Source organism: Stomoxys calcitrans, chromosome 1, assembly GCF_963082655.1.
Source record: "Stomoxys calcitrans chromosome 1, idStoCalc2.1, whole genome shotgun sequence".
NCBI lineage: Eukaryota > Metazoa > Arthropoda > Insecta > Diptera > Muscidae > Stomoxys > Stomoxys calcitrans.
Genome location: NC_081552.1, coordinates 220,622,332 through 220,643,698, shown reverse-complemented (window position 1 = coordinate 220,643,698; position 21,367 = coordinate 220,622,332). Strand labels below are relative to the sequence as shown.

Sequence of the window (21,367 nt, the reverse complement as noted above, 5' to 3'; positions counted from 1 at the left end):
TAAAGACAACATTTTTATGAAATTTTTCCTAAAGACAACATTTTTTATGAAATTTTTCCTGAAGGCAAAATGTTTATGAAATTTTTCCTAAAAACAAAATTTCGACGAAACTTTTTTAAAAACAAAATTTTTTAATGAAATTTTTTCTAAAGACCACATTTCAATTAAATTTGTTCTAAAGACCACATTTTAATGAAATTTTTTCTAAAGACCACATTTCAATGAAATTTGTTCTATAGACCACATTTCAATGAAATTTGTTCTAAAGACCACGTTTCAATGAAATTTTTTCTAAAGACCACATTTCAATGAAATTTTTTCTAAAACCAAAATTTCAATAAAATTTTTTGTAAAGTCAATATTTCAAAGAAATTTTTCTAAAGACAAAACATCAAAGAAATTTTTTCTAAATACTTCATTTCAATAAACTTTTTTCTAAAGAAAAAATTTCAGTGCATTTTTTTTCAGAAACCAAATTTCTAATAAATTCTTTTAAAGACAAATCTTCAATTAAATATTTTCTAAAACTAAAATTTCAATAAAATTTTTTCTTAAGACAAAATTTCAATGAATTTTTGTGTTAAGCTCATCCGGGCCGAATCTTGGGATCCCACCACCATGTATGATGCTAAAAATTTATACAAAATGAGTTTAGTTGAAGGGCTCACAAAAACAAATCGGGAGATCGGTTTATATGGGAGCTATATCAGGTTATAGACCGATTTGAAACGTAGTTAGCACAGTTGTTGGAAGTCACTAGAGAACACTTTGTGCAAGGTTTCAGCCAAATGGGACAAACAAGTATATATGTATATTCTTGATCATCTTGACCTCAAAAGTCGATCTAGCCATGTCTGTCCGTCTGCCTGCCTGTCAAAATCATGCTAATTTTCGAAGGAATATAGCTAGGTGCTTGAAATTTTGCACAAATACTTATTATAAGTGTAGGTCGGTTGGGATTGGAAATTTGCCATATCGGTCTATGTTTTGATATAGCTGTCATATAGACCGATCTTGGATCTTGACTTCTTGAGCCACTAGAGGGCGCAATTCTTATTGGATTTGGCTGAAGTCTTGTTTAAGGAGTTTTATTTTGACTTGCATCAACTGTGCTAAGTACGGTCCAAATCGGTTCATATCCTAATATAGCTGGCACGTAAACGGATCTCGGGTCTTAATTTCGTGAGCCTCTAGAGTGTGCAATTATTATCCGATTTCGCTGAAATTTTGTAAGATGTGTTTTGTTTTGACTTCCAATGACTAAGTCAAGTATGGTCTAAATCGGTTCATAACTTGATATAGCTTCCATATAACACGATCTCCCAATTTTATGTTTTAGCTCCAGGGAAATTTCAATGAAATGTTTTTTAAAACCAAATTTTTATGAAATTGTTCCTAAAGACAACATTTTTATGAAATTTTTCCTAAAGACAACATTTTTTATGAAATTTTTCCTGAAGGCAAAATGTTTATGAAATTTTTCCTAAAAACAAAATTTCGACGAAACTTTTTTAAAAACAAAATTTTTTAATGAAATTTTTTCTAAAGACCACATTTCAATTAAATTTGTTCTAAAGACCACATTTTAATGAAATTTTTTCTAAAGACCACATTTCAATGAAATTTGTTCTATAGACCACATTTCAATGAAATTTGTTCTAAAGACCACGTTTCAATGAAATTTTTTCTAAAGACCACATTTCAATGAAATTTTTTCTAAAACCAAAATTTCAATAAAATTTTTTGTAAAGTCAATATTTCAAAGAAATTTTTCTAAAGACAAAACATCAAAGAAATTTTTTCTAAATACTTCATTTCAATAAACTTTTTTCTAAAGAAAAAATTTCAGTGCATTTTTTTTCAGAAACCAAATTTCTAATAAATTCTTTTAAAGACAAATCTTCAATTAAATATTTTCTAAAACTAAAATTTCAATAAAATTTTTTCTTAAGACAAAATTTCAATGAATTTTTGTGTTAAGCTCATCCGGGCCGAATCTTGGGATCCCACCACCATGTATGATGCTAAAAATTTATACAAAATGAGTTTAGTTGAAGGGCTCACAAAAACAAATCGGGAGATCGGTTTATATGGGAGCTATATCAGGTTATAGACCGATTTGAAACGTAGTTAGCACAGTTGTTGGAAGTCACTAGAGAACACTTTGTGCAAGGTTTCAGCCAAATGGGACAAACAAGTGCTAAAGAAGTCTAATCGGGAGATCGATTTATATGGGAGCTATATCAGGTTATAGACCGATTTGTACAGAACTTGGCACAATTGTTGAAAGTCACAAGAGAACACTTCGTGCAAGGTTTCAACCAAATCGGACAAAAATTGTGACTTGTAAGTGATCAAGAAGTCAAATCGGGAGATCGGTTTATATGAGAGCTAAACCCAAATCCGAACCGATATGACCCATTTACAATCCTCAACGACCTACATTGATATTAAGTATCTCTGCAAAATTTCAAGCGGCTAGCTTTACGCGTTCGACCGCTATCGTGATTTCGAAAGATGAACGGACAAACATGATTAGATCGACTCAGAACATCGATACGATCAAGAATATATACTATATGGGGTCTTGGACGATTATTTTGAGGTATTACAAACGAAATAAATAGATTAGTATATCCCTTGCTATGGTGGTGGTTATAATGAAAAATTACAAAATTTCAAGGAACATTTTCAAAGACAGAGTTTCAATGAATTTTGTTTTGAGACAATTTCAATAATTTTTTTCAAAGACAAAATTTTAATAAAATGTTTTAAAACAAAGGGCCTAATACAACCCACTGTTCCAATTTTCGGTGAAATCGGACAATAATTACGCCTTTTAGGGGCCCAAAACCTTAAATCGAGAGATTGGTCTATACGGTAGCTGTATCTAAATCTGGACCGATCTGGGCCAAATTGCAGGAATATGTCAAAGAGCCTGACACAATTCACTGCCTAAGGACGTAAAAACAATCGAACCCACGATAGACATTTTGATAGATGACATTTTGCATAGATACTTTATATTGATGTAGGTCATTAGCAATTGCAAAAGGGCCGTATCGGTTCAGATTTAGAACCGAGCCAAGTACGGTCGAAATTGGTCTATAACCTGATATAGCTCCCATATAAACCGATCTCCCAATTTGATTTCTTGAGCCCCTGGAAGCCTCAATTTTCATCCGATTTGGCTGAAATTTTCTTCATGTTATGACTGAGCCCAAGATTCGGACCGGCCGACCTTAGCACGCTTTTACTTGTTACGACTGTCAAGACCCTATCCCTATAAAAACAGTAAAATTTAATACTAAAAATATATACCAACATTATATTGTAAACAATTTTTAGAATTTAATTATCTTTTTTTGTTGAAACATTTTCTTTTACTGGCGGATATGCTAGAATGCGCACTGTAGCCGGCCTGATTCAGCTAGTTTCAATTAAAATTTGAATTAATTAGTGTTAATTTTTATCAGAATGTTGGTGGTTACCCAAGACTAGACCCGGCCGAAGCTAAAGTGTGTTTTTATACTCTCCATCATGGAGGTGTATTAATTTCATCATTATGTTTGCAACACCTTGAAATATGCATCTAAGACCCCATGAAGTATATATGTATTCTGGATCGTCATGACATTTTAAGTCGATTTAGCCATGTCCGTCTGTCGAAAGCACGCTAACTTTCGAAGGACTTGGCGAAGGAGCTAGGCACTTGAAATTTCGCATAAATACTTCTTATTAGTGTAGGTCAGTTGGGACTGTAAATGGGTCAAATCAGTATATGTTTTGATGTAGCTGCCATATAAACCGATCTTGACTTCTTGAGCCTCTGGAGGGCGCAATTCTTATCCGATTTGGCTGAAATTGTGCACCTATTGTTGAGGAACAACTTTTAACAACTGTGTCAAGTATGGTCTAAATTAGCCCATAATCTGATGTAGTCGCCATATAAACCGATCTTGGGTCTTGAATTCTCGAGCCTCTAGAGGGCCTGATTCGTATCCGATTTGGCTGAAATTTTGAACGTGGTGTTTTGGAATCACTTCTGGTATAGTACATATCGGTAAACAACTTCATGTAGCTCATATAAAGGGTGATTTTTTTGAGGTTAGGATTTTCATGCATTAGTATTTGACAGATCACGTGGGATTTCAGACATGGTGTCAAAGAGAAAGATGCTCAGTATGCTTTGACATTTCATCATGAATAGACTTACTAACGAGCAACGCTTGCAAATCATTGAATTTTATTACCAAAATCAGTGTTCGGTTCGAAATGTGTTCATTCACCGTAACGTTGCGTCCAACAGCATCTTTGAAAAAATACGGTCCAATGATTCCACCAGCGTACAAACCACACCAAACAGTGCATTTTTCGGGATGCATGGGCAGTTCTTGAACGGCTTCTGGTTGCTCTTCACTCCAAATGCGGCAATTTTGCTTATTTACGTAGCCATTCAACCAGAAATGAGCCTCATCGCTGAAAGGTGAATGAACACATTTCGAACCGAACACTGATTTTGAATAGACTTACTAACGAGCAACGCTTGCAAATCATTGAATTTTATTACCAAAATCAGTGTTCGGTTCGAAATGTGTTCATTCACCTTTCAGCGATGAGGCTCATTTCTGGTTGAATGGCTACGTAAATAAGCAAAATTGCCGCATTTGGAGTGAAGAGCAACCAGAAGCCGTTCAAGAACTGCCCATGCATCCCGAAAAATGCACTGTTTGGTGTGGTTTGTACGCTGGTGGAATCATTGGACCGTATTTTTTCAAAGATGCTGTTGGACGCAACGTTACGGTGAATGAACACATTTCGAACCGAACACTGATTTTGGTAATAAAATTCAATGATTTGCAAGCGTTGCTCGTTAGTAAGTCTATTCATGATGAAATGTCAAAGCATACTGAGCATCTTTCTCTTTGACACCATGTCTGAAATCCCACGTGATCTGTCAAATACTAATGCATGAAAATCCTAACCTCAAAAAAATCACCTTTTATATATATATTGAAAAAGTCATTCAAAGAACTTGACTAATGCAATCCATGGTGGAGGGTATATAAGATTCACCCCGGCCGAACTTAGCACTCTTTTACTTATTTTTAGCTATTATCTTTTTGGCAACATTGGTTTTAACAGCTCACGCACGTTTCGTTTTCAATTTAGTCTACAATTTAACCATGAATCGTCTTACAAAGGCACAACGCATGCAAATTATTGAATGATATTATCAAAACTCGTGCTCTGTAAAGAAAGTTCATTGCGTGCTTCTTGTCGATCAGCGACGAAGTTCAATTTTTGCGCAGAATTGTCGATTTTGGAGTGAAGATCAGTCAGAAGTATTGCAAGAGCTACCAATGCATCCATAAAAAGTCACAGCTTGGTGCGGTTTATAGGCTGGTGGCTTCACTGGACCGCACTTCCTCAAACATGATGCGAACCGTAACGTAACTGTGTATTGTGAGCGAGCACTACCGTGAGATGATATCCAACTTTTGTTTTGACCAAAATGCAAGAGCTTGACTTGCATGATATGTGGTTTCAACAAGACCACCGTCCACACAGCACGCGCAAGTATGGGGAACATTTTATTACACCGACGTGACCGGTTAATTGGCAGCCTAGATCGTGCGATTTAACGCCCATAGACTATTTTTTGTGGTGCTATATTAAAGCTCATGTCCATACAGACAATCCCGCTTCAATTGACGCATTGGAACACAATATTGAAGCACATATTTGTGAGATACTGGCCGAAATGTTGAAAAGGGTATGGCAAAATTGGACTAAGCGTATGGACTATTTGAAGCGCAATCGCGGTCAACATTTGCATGAAATAATCTTCAAACATTAAATTATATGAACAGTACTATCGATTCAAATAAAGATTTCATGCATTTTTCTGAATAGTTTGGTTTTTTTTTTGAAAAACTTTCCTATAACTCTTAAAAAATCACCCTTGAGTTTCAGGTTAGCAATTGTTTAATATAATTAACCAAATGATATGGCCACCTACTATATAGAAAAGTTAAAAATCCAACCAATTCACTCAATAGTTACAATTCACACACACACACACACGCGCGCTCTCATATATGCTTTAGCTAACAAGCAACATTGCCACAAATCGCAGCGCCATAACAAACATCACATCTAATACTAAAGACAAGTAAGGGGAAAACTGTCTCAGATTAAAAGGTACATTGCTATCAATGAGAACCACAAATACAGCTGCAGACAGCAAAGCGTTTACCTTCCATCAGAGAACTGTAGCTGCTTAAAGTTTAGTTGAGGATGAATTTTGTCCCTCTTGAAGAGGTTTTCTCCCCCAACGATGCAAATGCAAAACAGTTTCTCGCCAACCTTAAAGCCAATAAGTTCGTTAGACGCTTAGTCTTAAAAAAAGAACCAAGAAAAAAAGCGGTGGAAAAACAGATAAGTGAATCTAAAAACAAAAGATAAAAAAGAAAAAATAAATAAAAATGAGTAATGAAGAAAGTTTAATAGAAATGGAGGATCCCCTCCATAGCTTGGAGCACCATGAAATGAGTGCTTTAAATGTTAATAGAGGTAGTAGTGCAAGTGGAAGTGCTTATGGCGGTGCAGTCGGTGGTGGCGTTGGTGGTGGAAGTGAACACTCGAAACGCAACAGTTCGGAACGCAGTCTACCTTTGCGCAGCTACAGCAAATGGTCCCCCTCCGAACAGGGGGCCACTTTGGTTTGGCGCGATTTGTGTGTTTATACCGCCGGCCAGAATGGTTCATCGCCTAGTTTGTATAACATGAAAAGGATCATCAATAATTCAACGGGTGCTGTGCAACCGGGAAACTTAATGGCTTTGATGGGCTCAAGGTGTGTGATAATGTTTGCTTGAGTGTCAACGGAAGATTGATGACAATTTACAGAAATTGGTTGCAACTCAATTTAAAAAATTCCTAAGTAATGAAGTGGAGTGAGTTAATTGACTTACAGATCTTTTTATACCCACCACAGTAGGATAGGGGGTGTATTCATTTAGTCATTCCGTTTGCAACACATCGAAATATCTATTATCGACTCCACAAAGTCTATATATTTCGGATCGTCGTAAAATTCGAAGACGATTTAATGATGTCCGTGTGTCTGTCCGTCTGTCCGTCCATCTCTTGTAATCACTCTACAGCCTTAAAAAATTGAGATATTGAGCTGAAATTTGGCACAGATACGTCTTTTTCCATATCGTACCATATTTGGATATATCTGCTATATAGACCGATCTGCCGATAAAGGGGCTAATGACCATAAATGCTTTATTTTATATCCGACTAGCTGACCCGGGCCCGCTCCGATGCGCCTTCTTTTACTTTATATGGAACAAACGTTTCCTTGGAACAAACGTTACCCTGCTAACATGACTAACAGTTTAACAATATAAGTGTCTTTATCTGAATCCCATATGATCTTTATTGGTATACGAATTTAAGTTTCGATATAAGGTGTATTCCATTCTCAAAATACTTCATTTCAGCCCGATATTCTCATGATGTCTGATCTAGTGGTGTTTTCGGGGGAGAGGAAACGGGAAAATTGGTCCCGAAAATGGGTATCAATTCTTGCTCTACCCCCCAATACCTTTCATTTAAGCTCCACATTGACATGGTCGGTAAATATGCCCGATTTAGGGGTGTTTTGGGGATTGGGGTGGTCCTCCAAACACTAAGCCCGGAAAATATTTCAGCAACGTGCTCTATTTTCATATATCTATATATCATTTATTTGAACCCCTTATTGTCATTGCCCTAAAAATTGGATATCAAGTTCGTTTTCTAATCCCATTTAAACTCATTATTGCAAAAGTCAGCAAATATGTCCGGTTTGGGGTATTGGCCCTAAAAACTAAGAATATTTAGTTCCACTCTCTTTAAGACAAAAAATGTCTCGTTGAGCAAATACGTCCTATTTGGGGGTTGTTATGGTGGTGGGACGTCCGCTAGACAGTTGGCGCCTAATGTTGATAGATAGATAGATGTGTGGTCTACTCCCAAATACCTTTCATTTTAGGCCCATATTTCCATAGTCGGCAAACATGACCGGCTTGGGGGGTGTTTTGTTTTGGGGCGGACACTCAATGAGTTGGCCTTGAAAATATATATCGGATTCGTGTTCCACTTCAAAAACACTCTTATTTGAGCCTCATATTTCAATAGTCAGAAAATACTTACTATTTGGGTGGTGTTGTGGGGGTGGCGTGGCCGCGTAGACACTTTTCCCGAATATTGATATCAAATTCGTGCTTTACTCCCAAAGACCTTTTATTTCAGCCCCATATTGCTATGGTCGTAAATTTGTCCCCTTTGGGGGATGTTTTTGGTGAGAGGCGGCCCCCCAAAACACTTGGTTCCATATTTGGATATCCGATTCGTATTTTACATTCAAACACCTTTTATTTAAGCCCCATATTCCCATGGTCAGTAAATAAGTCCTGCTTGGGGGTGTTTTGGGAAAGGGGTGGACCCCAAGAAACGTGGTCCCACATTTGGATATCAGATTCGTATTCTACTCTCAAATACCTTTTATTTAAGCCCCATCTTCCCATGGTCAGTAAATAAGTCCTGCTTGGGGGTGTTTTGGGAAAGGGGCGAACCCCCAGAAACGTGGTCCCACATTTGGATACAAGATTCGTATTTGAGTCCCATAATGCCATGATCGGTAAATATGTCCGATTTAGGGGTGTTTTGGGGCTTGGGGTGGTCTCCCTTACACTTGACCCGACAATTGAATATCAGATACGTTTTCTTATCCTAAATACCTTTATTTGAGTCTCATATTGTCGTGATTGGTCTAAAAATATGTTTGGTAGGTTTTAGGGTGGGGCAGCCTCCCTTGGTACCCCATCCGAAATTTGGATACCAAATTTTTATTTTTAGGTTACTATATGAGAGCACACAAAATTTCGCTTAAATTGCACAGCCCATCTTCGAGATCTGGCGTTTCTGAAAATTAGGGTAAGGGGGAGGGTCGAGCCGCCCTTCAGATATCAAAAACTGTAGTACCCTATTTTCACCACAGGGTCATTATGCACCATCTGTGAAAATTTCAAGAAAATCGGTTCAGCCGTTTCTGAGACTATAAGGAACACACAAACATACAAACAAACACAAATTGATTTTTATATATAAGATTTCGCTGAAACTTAAAACAGTGAGTAGTTATAGGCTTCCCGATATCTGACTCAAATACGATTCAGATCGGACTATATTTAGATATAGCTGCCATATATACCGATCTGCCGATAAAGGGTCTAAAGCCCATAAAAACCTTTTTTTTTATCCGATTTCGCTGAAATTTGAAAGGTGAGTAGTTTCAGGCCTCTCAACATAGGACCCAAATATGGTTCAGATCGGACCATATGTAGATATACACTGATCTGCCGATAAAGGGTCTGATGCCCATACGAGCATTATTTTTTTCAGATTTCAATGAAATTTGAAACAATGAGTAGTTTTAGGCCTCCCGATATCTGACCTTGATATGGATTAAATCAGACTATATTTAGGGTCTTAAGCCCATAAAAGCTTTATTTTTTAACCGACTTCGCTAAAATTTTAAATAGTGAGTTATTTTTAGCCTCCTGATACCCAACCTAAATATGGTTAACAACGGACTATATTTAGATATAGCTGCCATATAGACCGATCTGCCCATAAGGGGTCTGAAGACCATTAAAGCTTTATTTATTACCCAATTTTGCTAAAATTTGAAATAGTGAGTTGTTTTGTGCCCCTCGATATACGAGCTTAATATGGTTGAGGTCGGACTATATTTAGATATAGCTGACATATATACCGATCTACCGATAAAGGGTCTGAAGCCCATAGAAGCTTTATTTTTATCCGATTTGGCTAAAATTTTAAATACAAAATTCAACAGTGACCTTTATTTAGTAGACCATTCAATGTCCGTGCCGAATTTAGGTGCATAAGTTATCCAATTTTCCCCGGATTGTGACGAAAGGGGGTTTACATACATACCCGGGGTGGTGGGTATGCAAAGTTGGGCCCGGCCGCACTTAGTGCCTTTTTAATTGTTTTTAACATGAATGGATTATTTTTTATACCCTATACCACCACTGTGGTATAGGGTATTATAGATTTGTGCATTTGTTTGCAACGCTATGAAGGATAAGAGCTAGATCCATTGATAAGTATACCGGTCGACTCAGAATCACTTTCTCATTCGATTTAGCCATGTCCGTCTGTCCATGTATTCTTGTAATCAAAGTGCAGGTCGTATTTGTTGTCCAATCATCACGAAATTTTGCACACATCAGTTTTTTGTCCCAAGGACGAACGCTATTGATTTTGATAAAAATCGGTTTAGATTTAGATATCGCCCGATTTGCACTTAAATAGCGGTAGTAAGTAAAATTTTCGACCGATCTGCACAAAATTTCGCACCGATTGTTTTGCTACTGATTTTAACATATTTGCAAAATTTCATCAAAATCGGTTTAGATTTAGATATAGCTCCCATATATATGTATCGCCCGATTTGCACTTAAATGGCCATAGTAGCTACAATTTTCAACCGATCTGTATAAAACTTGGCAGGGACTGTTTCGTTACTGATCTTAACATATCTGCTAATTTTCATTAAAATCGGTTCAGATTTAGATATAGCTCCCATATATATGTATCGCCCGATTTGCACTTAAATACCGGTAGTAGCTACAATTTTCAACCGATCTGCACAAAACTTGACACGGACTGTTTCGTTACTGATCTTAACATATTTGCAATATTTCATTAAAATCGGTTCAGATTTAAATATAGCTCCCATATATATGTATTGCCCGATTTGCACTTTAATTGCCATAGTAGCTACAATTTTCAACCGATCTGTATAAAACTTGGCACGGACTGTTTCGTAACTGATTTTAACATATCTGCTAGATTTCATCAAAATCGGTTCAGACTAAGATATAGCTCCCATATATATGTATCGCCCGATTTGCACTTAAATGGCGGTAGTAGCTAAAATGTTCAACCGATCTGCACAAAATTTTGCATGGATAGTTTTGCTACTGATCTTAACATATGTGCTAGATTTCATCAAAATCGGTTCAGATTTGGATATAGCTCCAATATATATGTATCGCCCGATTTGCACTTAAATGGCGGTAGTAGCTAAAATGTTCAACCGATCTGCACAAAATTTTGCATGGGTAGTTTTGCTACTGATCTTAACATATGTGCTAGATTTCATCAAAATTGGTTCAGATTTGGATATAGCTCCAATATATATGTATCGCCCGATTTGCACTTAAATGGCCGTAGTAGCTAAAATTTTCAACCGATCTGCACAAAATTTTGCACGGATTGTTTTGCTACTGATCTTAATATATCTGCTAATTTTCATTAAAATCGGTTCAGACTTAGATATAGCTCCCATATATATGTATCGCCCGATTTGCACTTAAATGGCCGTAGTAACGACAATTTTCAACCGATCTGCAAAAAAATTTGGCACGGACTGTTTTGCTACTGATTTTAACATATTTGCAACATTTCATCATAATCGGTTCAGATTTAGATATAGCTCCCATATATATGTATTGCCCGATTTGCACTTAAATGGCCATAGTAGCTACAATTTTCAACCGATCTGTACAAAATTTGGCACAGATTGTTTTGCTACTGATCTTAACATATCTGCTAGGTTTCATCAAAATCGGTTCAAATTTGGATGTAGCACCCATACATATTTATAGCCGGATCTGCACTTATGTGGCCGTAATAACAACAATTTTCAAACGATCTGTTTAATTGTTGGTTCAGATTTAGATATAGCTCTCATATACATCTATATTTATATTTTGCTCGAATTTATAATTGAAGGGTAGGTGTAGGGTATTATATAGTCGGCTCCGTCCGACTTTTGCCTTTCCTTTTCTTGGAGTTTTTTCCTAATTTGGAGTTTTTCTGCAAAATTACAAACTCAACTACTGGGGCAATTCTCTATCCAGTTAATTTATGTATGTACAAAATATATACAGATAGCATTTCTGTTCATTTGTTCGGCATAGACCTATTGAAAGAAATCAACTGAGATTTAGATATAGCTTATATTAGATGTAACTAACATATCGTTTGGATATAGCCTCCATATACACACATGTACCACATGCAACTTTGTTGCACCGATGGGTTCCATTTGGCTATCTAGACTATGATATGTAATTCAATAAAATGTGATATCTAAGATACCAAGTCATTTAATCATTTGAACGAGTACTTTATTTGTAACAAATCAGAATCATTGTCAACCGTATTGTCAAGAAAACTAAATTTCCGTTACATTTCATTTAGTACATAATTCTTCATTCCACTTCATTACATTACCATTGGCCTATAGGAACTTCTATATGAGAAGGGATTGATGGAAATCGATATTGTGATAGTTTTTTCAATTCAATGTGTCATGTATTTTGAGTTCATTTACATTTCTATTTGCAGTTTACATATGTAGATGATATACGCCAATGGTCTGCCTACGGTTTGTTTACCCTGCACAAAGAGAAAGTGGCAAATACACACCTTTATAATTAGAATGGGGCATACACAGTAAAAATAGAAAATTCTTACTTAGTGATGTATATAGTAAAGGCAAATCTACTGAAACCGCCCTTCACGACCTAGTCGGCTACATAGAGGGTTCTTTCGTTGTCAAGGAATATACAATGGTAGCGGTTCTGGACATAGAAGGTGCTTTCAATAATGTGAAACCGATGTTAATCATGAAGGAGTTGGAGTTTCTAGACATTAACTCTATCGTAAGAAAGTTTATTTAAAATTACTTACTAAAAGATGCTTTATGGCAGGCTTGAAATCTGTGGATCTAAAATGATGGGTCAGCAGAGGAACACTTCAAGCAGGTGTAATGTCTCCTCTTCTTAGGAATATAGCCATTAATAGCCAATATATTATTGTCTTCCGAAGAAAAAGCCGTAAAAGTGGTCGCTTATGTTGATGACCTGGCTATAGCGGTTAGGCGAAAGTTTCTCAGCACTCTAAGAGATATACTTCAGGAAGCTCTACGTGCAACAGCAAAGTGGACTACCGAAGTGGTCTAGGTATATATCCGTGCCGGACAGAAGAAGTTCTTTTCAACAGGAGATACAAGTTGCCTACAGTGGAACTTGTCTTCTTGGGTGAAGAGAATGTTCCCTTTACAGAAAGCGCAAAATACCTGGGTGTTTTGCTGGACAGGAAATTGAACTTCAACTCCAACATTTCGGCAAGGGCAAGAAAGGCCAATCTTGCCAAGAGAGTCATTGGCAAAAGTTGGGGTTTGGAGCGCGTGTCAGGCATTGGGTATATACTGCAGTTGTCAGACCTATAATGCTAAATGGTGTTGTGGGCTGTTGGATGGCGCTTCAAAAGTCCGCCTACTGCTCAATACCTAACCGGATCCAAAGGATGGTACATCACAGCCTCACTGAGGACGACACCATCTGATACACTGAATTGAAATCTACATCTTATGCCTCTGAACATTGTGGCTACCCAAATTGCAGCGAACACTGCCGTGAGAATAAGGGAGCTTTCTCATTGGTCATGTGTCGGCTACGGACACTGTGTTATCCTTGATACAATATCCAATGTTCCAGGTAGTGTAGATTACACCCTACCTTAGCCGCTTTTTGATAAGAATTACTGTACCAGTATTCCTGATAGAACCGATTGGAACTTCGATATCCCTGGTAACAGAAGTTACATAGACTGCTATGCGGATGGTTCCAAACTAAACGACCAGATGGGCTTTGGGGTGTACTCTAAAGATCTAGAACTGGTCATATCGAAGAGGTCACCCGACCACTGCAGTGTGTATCAAGTAGAGATCCTTGCAATTAAGGAAGTGGTGGAATGACTAAGATATAATGCCATTACCACAATTGGGATAAATATCTTCTCAGACAGACAGGCAACCATTAAATCCCTGGAGAATGTATTTCTGAACACAAAAACCGCCCTCGATTGTAGCAGATCTCTCAACGAGATGGCTGAATAATTCAAAATTCACCTCTTCTGGGTGCCGGGAAACAGATATATCCCTGGGAATTGTAAAGCGGATGAGCTTGCGAGACTAGGAACTACCCTACTTATTCCGGGCATACTAAAATCTGTATGCCGCTAGCGACATGTAAGCTAAGTTTTCAGGTTCATGCCCTAAGGAAAACGAATGATAGATGGTCACAAAGAGGGGGCTGTGAGCATTCCAAAACTATGTGGACTAATCTAGACTTGAAGGGCCACAGAGATATCCCAGGAAATTGTGAAGCGGACGAGCTTGCGAGACTAGGAACTACCCTACACATTCCAGGGATACTGGAATCTGTGGGTACGCCTCTAGCAACATGTAAGCTATGTTTTCAGGATCAGGCCTGAAGGACAACGAATAATAGATGTTAACAAAGAGGGGACTGTAAGCATTCCAAAACTATGTGGCCTAATCTAGACTTGAAGAGGTCTACTGCTTTGCTGTCATTGGCTAGAATAGACGTCTCAGTCATTGTGTCCGTCATGACAGGTCTGACTGTCTAATCGGAAAACATGCTGACAGACTGAAGGTTGCCAGCAACGACTTTTGCAGAAGCTGTGACGAGATCGAAGAAGAAGATACTATAGAACGCCTTCTGTGTCCCGCACTAGCAGTCAGAAGGAGTTCCACTTTAGGTTCTCATTTCTTTGAGAACTTGGCTGATTAAGCGGATGTGAACATTCGCAAGTAACTGGGCTTTTTAAAACGATCTGGATAGTTCAACGGTTCTTTCTTCTGTTCCTGTGGTATCACAATGGACGAAAACGTCTAAGTTAGTCTGATGGCAGACTGCCACTTAAACATAACCTAACCTACTGGGTTGCCCAAAAAGTAATTGCGGATTTTTCATATAGTCGGCGTTGACAAATTTTTTCACAGCTTGTGACTCTGTAATTGCATTTTTTCTTCTGTCAGTTAACAGCAGTTACTTTTAGCTTGCTTTAGAAAAAAAGTGTAAAAAAAGTATATTTGATTAAAGTTCATTCTAAGTTTTATTAAAAATGCATTTACTTTCTTTTAAAAAATCCGCAATTACTTTTTGGGCAACCCAATACATAGTGATGCGGAAAGAAGTGGACAGGGGCAAGTATATGGCCTGTTTAAATCATGTTTTGCCCTATCAAAATGGAGGTATTGAACTGAAATTTGGGAAACATGCAAGTAAAGTTCTTGAACAGACCCTATTTGGGCATAACTCCCATGAAAAACCGCATTTATTATCCGATTTTGACTAAGGCTTTGGCCAAGGGTGGGGATACATGGGGAAGAGCTTCCCTATGTTCACACTGAAACTATGCACAGATTCTTCTTTTTTTTTGTCTATAAGCAAGTTAAGTTCGAAGATGGGCTATAACGGACTATATCTTGATATAGCCTCCATATAGATCGATCAGCCGATTTAAGGCCTTAGGCCAATAAAAGCCACATTTATTATCCGATTTTGCTGCATTTGAAACAGTGAGATGTGTTATGCCACTCAACATCCTTCTTCAGTTTGGCCCTGATCGGTCCAGATTTGGATACAGCATGTTTGGATATAACTGCCATAAAGACCGATCTCTCGATTTAAGGTTTTGGGCCCATAAAAGGTGTATTTATTGTCCGATTTCGTCGAAATTTGGACAGTGAGTTGTGTTAAGTCCTTCAACATTCCCCTTCAATTTGGCCCAGATCGGTTCAGATATGGATATAGCTGCCAGATTTCTCGATTTAAAGTCTTGGCCCCCATAAAAGGCGCATTTATAATCCGATTTCGCTGAAATTTGGCACAGTGTTTTATGTTAGGCTTTTCGGCATTCGTGTCGTATATGGTACTGATCGGTCTATATTTGGATTTAGCTACCAAAAAGACCAATATTTTATTGTACAAAATTGAACAATGACTTGTATTTATTGGACCACTCAATGTCCTTGCCGAACTTGGTCCAAATCGGACCATATTTCGATATTTTGGGTTGCCCAAAAAGTAATTGCGGATTTTTTAAAAGAAAGTAAATACATTTTTACTAAAACTTAGAATGAACATTAAGCAAATATACTTTTTTACACTTTTTTTCCAAAGCAAGCTAAAAGTAACAGCTAATAACTGACAGAAGAAAGAATGCAATTACAGAATCACAAGCTGTGAAAAAATTTGTCAACGCCGACTATATGAAAAATCCGCAATTACTTTTTGGGCAACCATCTATTGGGTTGCCCAAAGTTGCTATGAAGGCATAAATTATAAATTTTTCACCAGATTATGACGAAAGGTGGTTTACATATACAATCTAGGTGGTGGGAATCTTAAGTTCGGCCCGGCCGAACTTAATGCATTTTACTTGTTTATCTATAAGTCTGTTGCTTCTAACTACCATGTTTTTATCGCGGCGAAGTCTATTAGCCTCAGTTCATTGTCGGACATTATATAGTGGAGGCAAAACTTCCAAACTGTTAGACCAAAGATATTTTCCTTTCTTCCAAAAACCGTGCCACGTAGGTCCACAACCTGATATAGCTCCCATTAGGGCCTATCTCCCAATTTGACATAGCGAGTCTCTAGAGGTACAACACTGCCGCACTTTTGTTTTGTTTTTTTTTTCAAACTCCAAAAACATTAGAAGTGCAAGCATAATCTGTGTTAAAACGATTGCAGTGTTCTACAAATAAAATGATAAGATAATGAGACAATGGCATAGTTATCAAACATTTTCTTCTTTCTTTGGGACTATAGTTCCTATGCTCTTGCACACATTGTACACATGAGAAGACATGGAGTATATCTCTGAAGCATTTAAATCATTTTATTACAATTCTTTTTAAAAATGAGAAATTTGGTACCCGTATTATAAAAATGCCAGACATGGTCTTTGATAAGGGTTTGTTATTTACACAACTAGTTTTTTGTGGATTATATTGGGTTGCCCAAAAAGTAATTGCGGATTTTTCATATAGTAGGCGTTGACAAATTTTTTCACAGCTTGTTACAGAGTTCTTTCTTCTGTCAGTTATCAGCTGTTACTTTTAGCTTGCTTTAGAAAAAAAGTGTAAAAAAGTATATTTGACTAAAGTTCATTCTAAGTTTTATTAAAAATGCATTTACTTTCTTTTAAAAAATCCGCAATTACTTTTTGGGCAACCCAATATTTCCTTGCGTTTTTATTATTTCACACCAAAAGAAATACAACTCTTTTGTTGGATGCTTTATGATATGGATTGACCCAGAAATGATTTTGGTTTTGTGGAACACTATTTTTAAACACTACACTACTGCTATATACAGGAGGCAACCGCAGCGCAGAGGTTAGCATGTCCACCTACGACGCTGAACGCCTGGGTTCGAATCCTCGAATCGAGCCCATCAGAAAAAAATTTCAACGGGAACTTAGATCCACTGGGTAGATCCATCCATGCCACTTCAACTCATGTTTCATTCAATAATTTTTAGTTGTTTTGAAGCTTTCGATCACGTTCACATTTTCTTTGGTTATCTGAACCCATTTTCATTCTGATTGTCTATCGCTCATCATTTCATCCATACATCAGTTGCTTAATGACGATACATTGTAGTGTAACCACAATTATATTAAAGTTTCAGTAGACTAGCAGCATTTACACTTCATTGCAAACAGCTGGTAATAATTTTACATGGTTGTCAGTGGTATGTGTAATTGTACCTTACACCATAGGAATTGCAAAATCTACTTAAAGAAATTTGTTCCTCCAAAGAGCAAAACATTTGAAGCAACAGATTTTGCCGACATATCTATTGGGTTGCCCAAAAAGTAATTGCGGATTTTTCATATAGTCGGCGTTGACAAATTTTTTCACAGCTTGTGACTCTGCAATTGTATTCTTTCTTCTGTCAGTTATCAGCTGTTACTTTTAGCTTGCTTTAGAAAAAAGGTGTAAAAAAGTATATTTGATTAAAGTTCATTCTAAGTTTTATTAAAAATGCATTTACTTTCTTTTAAAAAATCCGCAATTACTTTTTGGGCAACCCAATATTTTACGATTTACGAAGCCATTTGTGGTTCGATATTCATTTTGATGCATGTTTTGGATTAATGAAAAAATTTACAATGACTTTGTTTATGTCAACAATCGACGCAGACATCCAGTGTACCGTCCCCGGCCTCAGCCCCCACCTTGATCCTATCGAGTTGCAACAGAAGTAGAGCGCATTCAGTCTCCTTTTTATCCTTTCTTCGGCGTTTCTTCTTCAACTTAGTTTCTGGTCAAGAATCACGTTCAAGTATTTTGCCTGCGAAGAGAGCGGTAGCTCCACCTCATCCAGGACAGGTCCCTTAGAAACACCCAGCTTTCTCCTCTTGGTGAAAGGGCCAGTTATGTCCAGCCCTTTGGCTCTCGCTCTTCCGGACAGCTGTAGTAAAGAAAAAATGGCCACCCAACATGATGATAACAACGACCTTCACCCTCTCATTCTCGAAAGACTTCAGAATCCCATTGATCACCAAAAGCCACAATAGAGAAGATAAAACTACTTCTTGCGGAGTTTATCTTCTCACAATCTCCCCTTACCGAGCCCTCTGCCAGTGATGCGTTGATAATCCAGTCTTTCAGCATCGTATCAACCCAATTTGCGAAAAGAGGGGGGACCTCCACATCCACAAGAGTGCCATGTATGCACTCCAACTTCACTTTAATAAAAGCCCCTTCTAAGTCCAAGAAGGCCTCCAAAGTGAATTTGCCCACACCCAAATTCCCCTCGATGTAGCCAACCACATCATGAAAGGCACTATCAACCGACCGACTCTTAGTGTACGCATGCTAAAAGCCACATACCAGTGAAGGGCCAATACGGTCCCTAATACATATTTCAATAAGTCTCTCCAAAGTCTTCAAATTGAAGGATGAGAGGCTTATTTGTCTGTAGTCCTTATATAGAGAATGGCTCAGTTTTCCCGCTTTCGGGATAAAAACCAGCCTATCCTCCCGCCATGCAGTCGTTTAATAGCCCAGATAAACTGCAAAAATGCAAATTTGCCCATGATCATTCCATTAAGCAACAGGGGCAAACTTCTCACATATCAATGAGTGCAGGCCGATTCAAGTTTTAAGCTCAATGATAAGGGACCTCCTTTTTATAGCAGAGACCGAACGGCGTGCCGCAGTGCGACACCTCTTTTGAAGAGAAGTTTTTACATGGCATAGTACCTCACAAATGTTGCCAGTATTGGGAGGAGAAAACCACCGATAAAATTGTTTTCTGATGGCATTAACAGGCGATCAGCTATCACCATCAATCGATTTCGCTGATATTTGGCACTGGGAGCCTTGTTAGGCTCTTCGAAACCGAACTGAAAATGGTCCAGATCGGACAATATTTGGATATAGACCGATCGCATTAAGCCATTAACAGTCGCATTTATTATCCGATTTCGCGGAAATCTGGTACAAAGAGTTTTATTAGATCTGTCGATATCCGACCTGAATATGGTTTATATCGGGCCATATTTTCATTTTTCCCATACAAGCCTTAATTATTATCCGATTTCAGTGAGCTTTATAGCTCTCTTTGATATCCTCAACACATATGGACCAGATCGGACAATATTTGGATATAGCTGTCATATAGACCGATCTGACGATTTAAGGTCTTAAGCGTATAGCAGCATTAATTACGCTGAAATTGAGAATAATGAGTTGGACAAGACCTCCTGATATTCGAACCGGATATGGCCTAGATCGGACCATATTTGGACATACTCGTAGCTACCATCAGTGTTGCCACTCAAGAAAATTATTTCCTACTAAAATTTAGGAAAAATCAAATCAATCCAAAAATGCCGTATATTTTTTTTTATAACCACCACCAAAGAATTGGCATTTTGCCATTCTATTTGCAACACATCAAGTTATATATTTTCAACTCTATATACTATTGGGTTGCCCAAAAAGTAATTGCGGATTTTTCATATAGTCGGCGTTGACAAATTTTTTCACAGCTTGTGACTCTGTAATTGCATTCTTTCTTCTGTCAGTTATCAGCTGTTACTTTTAGATTGCTTTAGAAAAAAAAAGTGTAAAAAAGTATATTTGATTAAAGTTCATTCTAAGTTTTATAAAAAATTCATTTACTTTCTTTTAAAAAATCCGCAATTACTTTTTGGGGAACCCAATAGATCGTCGCTATATTCATACACAATTTACACATGCCCTACAGCCTTTAGTTTAAAGACGGACTATATATTGATATAGCACAGATCTCCCGATAAGAAATCTTGACTTGATAAATGTCGTGTTTTTGCCACGATTTCAACGAATAACTGTGCCGAGTTTGGAAAAGGCGATGTCCGTCCCGATTTAAGGGCTTGAGCACATATATACGCTTTACTACCCACTTTCGATGTTTTAGTGAATTACATGGACCGTGCGTACCAGATTGACCCGATTAAGTCCTTCATCGGTAAGGTTTCCGCCTCAGTGTACAAGACACTGCTATAACAGCAACAATGAACTTCAGAACAATTTCAGAGAAGCAGTGAAACGCCTTGTAACAGTAATTGGCCCCTCGCATCCATGGTTTTATAAAGAAATCTATCAAAAATTAAGGTCAGCCTACCAACATGCCAAGCGAATAAAAACCTATCAATTTTGGTAGAAACCTATCAAAAACGGCAACACTGGCTATCATATAGACTGATGTACCCATTTAGGGTCTTAAGCCCATAAAAGTCTTCTTGATTTCAAGGTTTCGTAGAAATTTCAGACTAATCCAGATCGGCCCAGTTATATTTAAATAGGTGGCGTGAATTCAAAGTTCGGCACAACCGAAGTTAATGCGTTTTCCTTGTAATTTTTATAACCTCCACCGAAGGATGGGGAGTATATACATTCCGTTTGCAACACATCGAAATATCGATTTCCGACCTTATAAAGTTTATATATTCTTAATCGTCGTTAAACTCTAAGACGATCTAGCTATGCCCCTTCGTCTGTCTATTGAAATAACGCCTACAGTCTTTAAAAATAGAGATATTCAGCTAAAATTTTGCACAGATTCATTAAATGTCCATAAGTAGGTTAAGTTTGATGATGGACTATATCGGACTACATCTTGACATAGTCCCCATATAGAGCGATCTGCTGATTTAAAGTCTTAGACCCATTAAAGCTTCATTTATTATCCAATTTCGCTGAAATTTGTGACAGTGATTTGTGTTAGGCCTCTTGACATGCTTGTTCAATACGGTTCAGATTGGTCCACATTGAGATATATCCATCGTTCTCTAGATTAAGGGTCTTGGGCCCATAAAATGTGCATTTAAATGTGCGACG

At 37.5% G+C, this 21,367-nt stretch overlaps 1 protein-coding gene across 1 annotated transcript in view; it reads left to right on the top strand.

The window, feature by feature from the left end:
- Window positions 1-6,375: 6,375 nt before the first annotated feature.
- The window catches only part of LOC106093459 (protein scarlet), a 30,364-nt gene continuing 15,372 nt past the window's right edge, over window positions 6,376-21,367 (top strand). Inside the window, exon 1 of the mRNA XM_059363479.1 lies at window positions 6,376-6,859. Within this exon, the coding sequence (XP_059219462.1) occupies window positions 6,489-6,859 (371 nt within the window). The 5' untranslated portion in view covers window positions 6,376-6,488. The remainder of the gene's footprint in view (window positions 6,860-21,367) is intronic.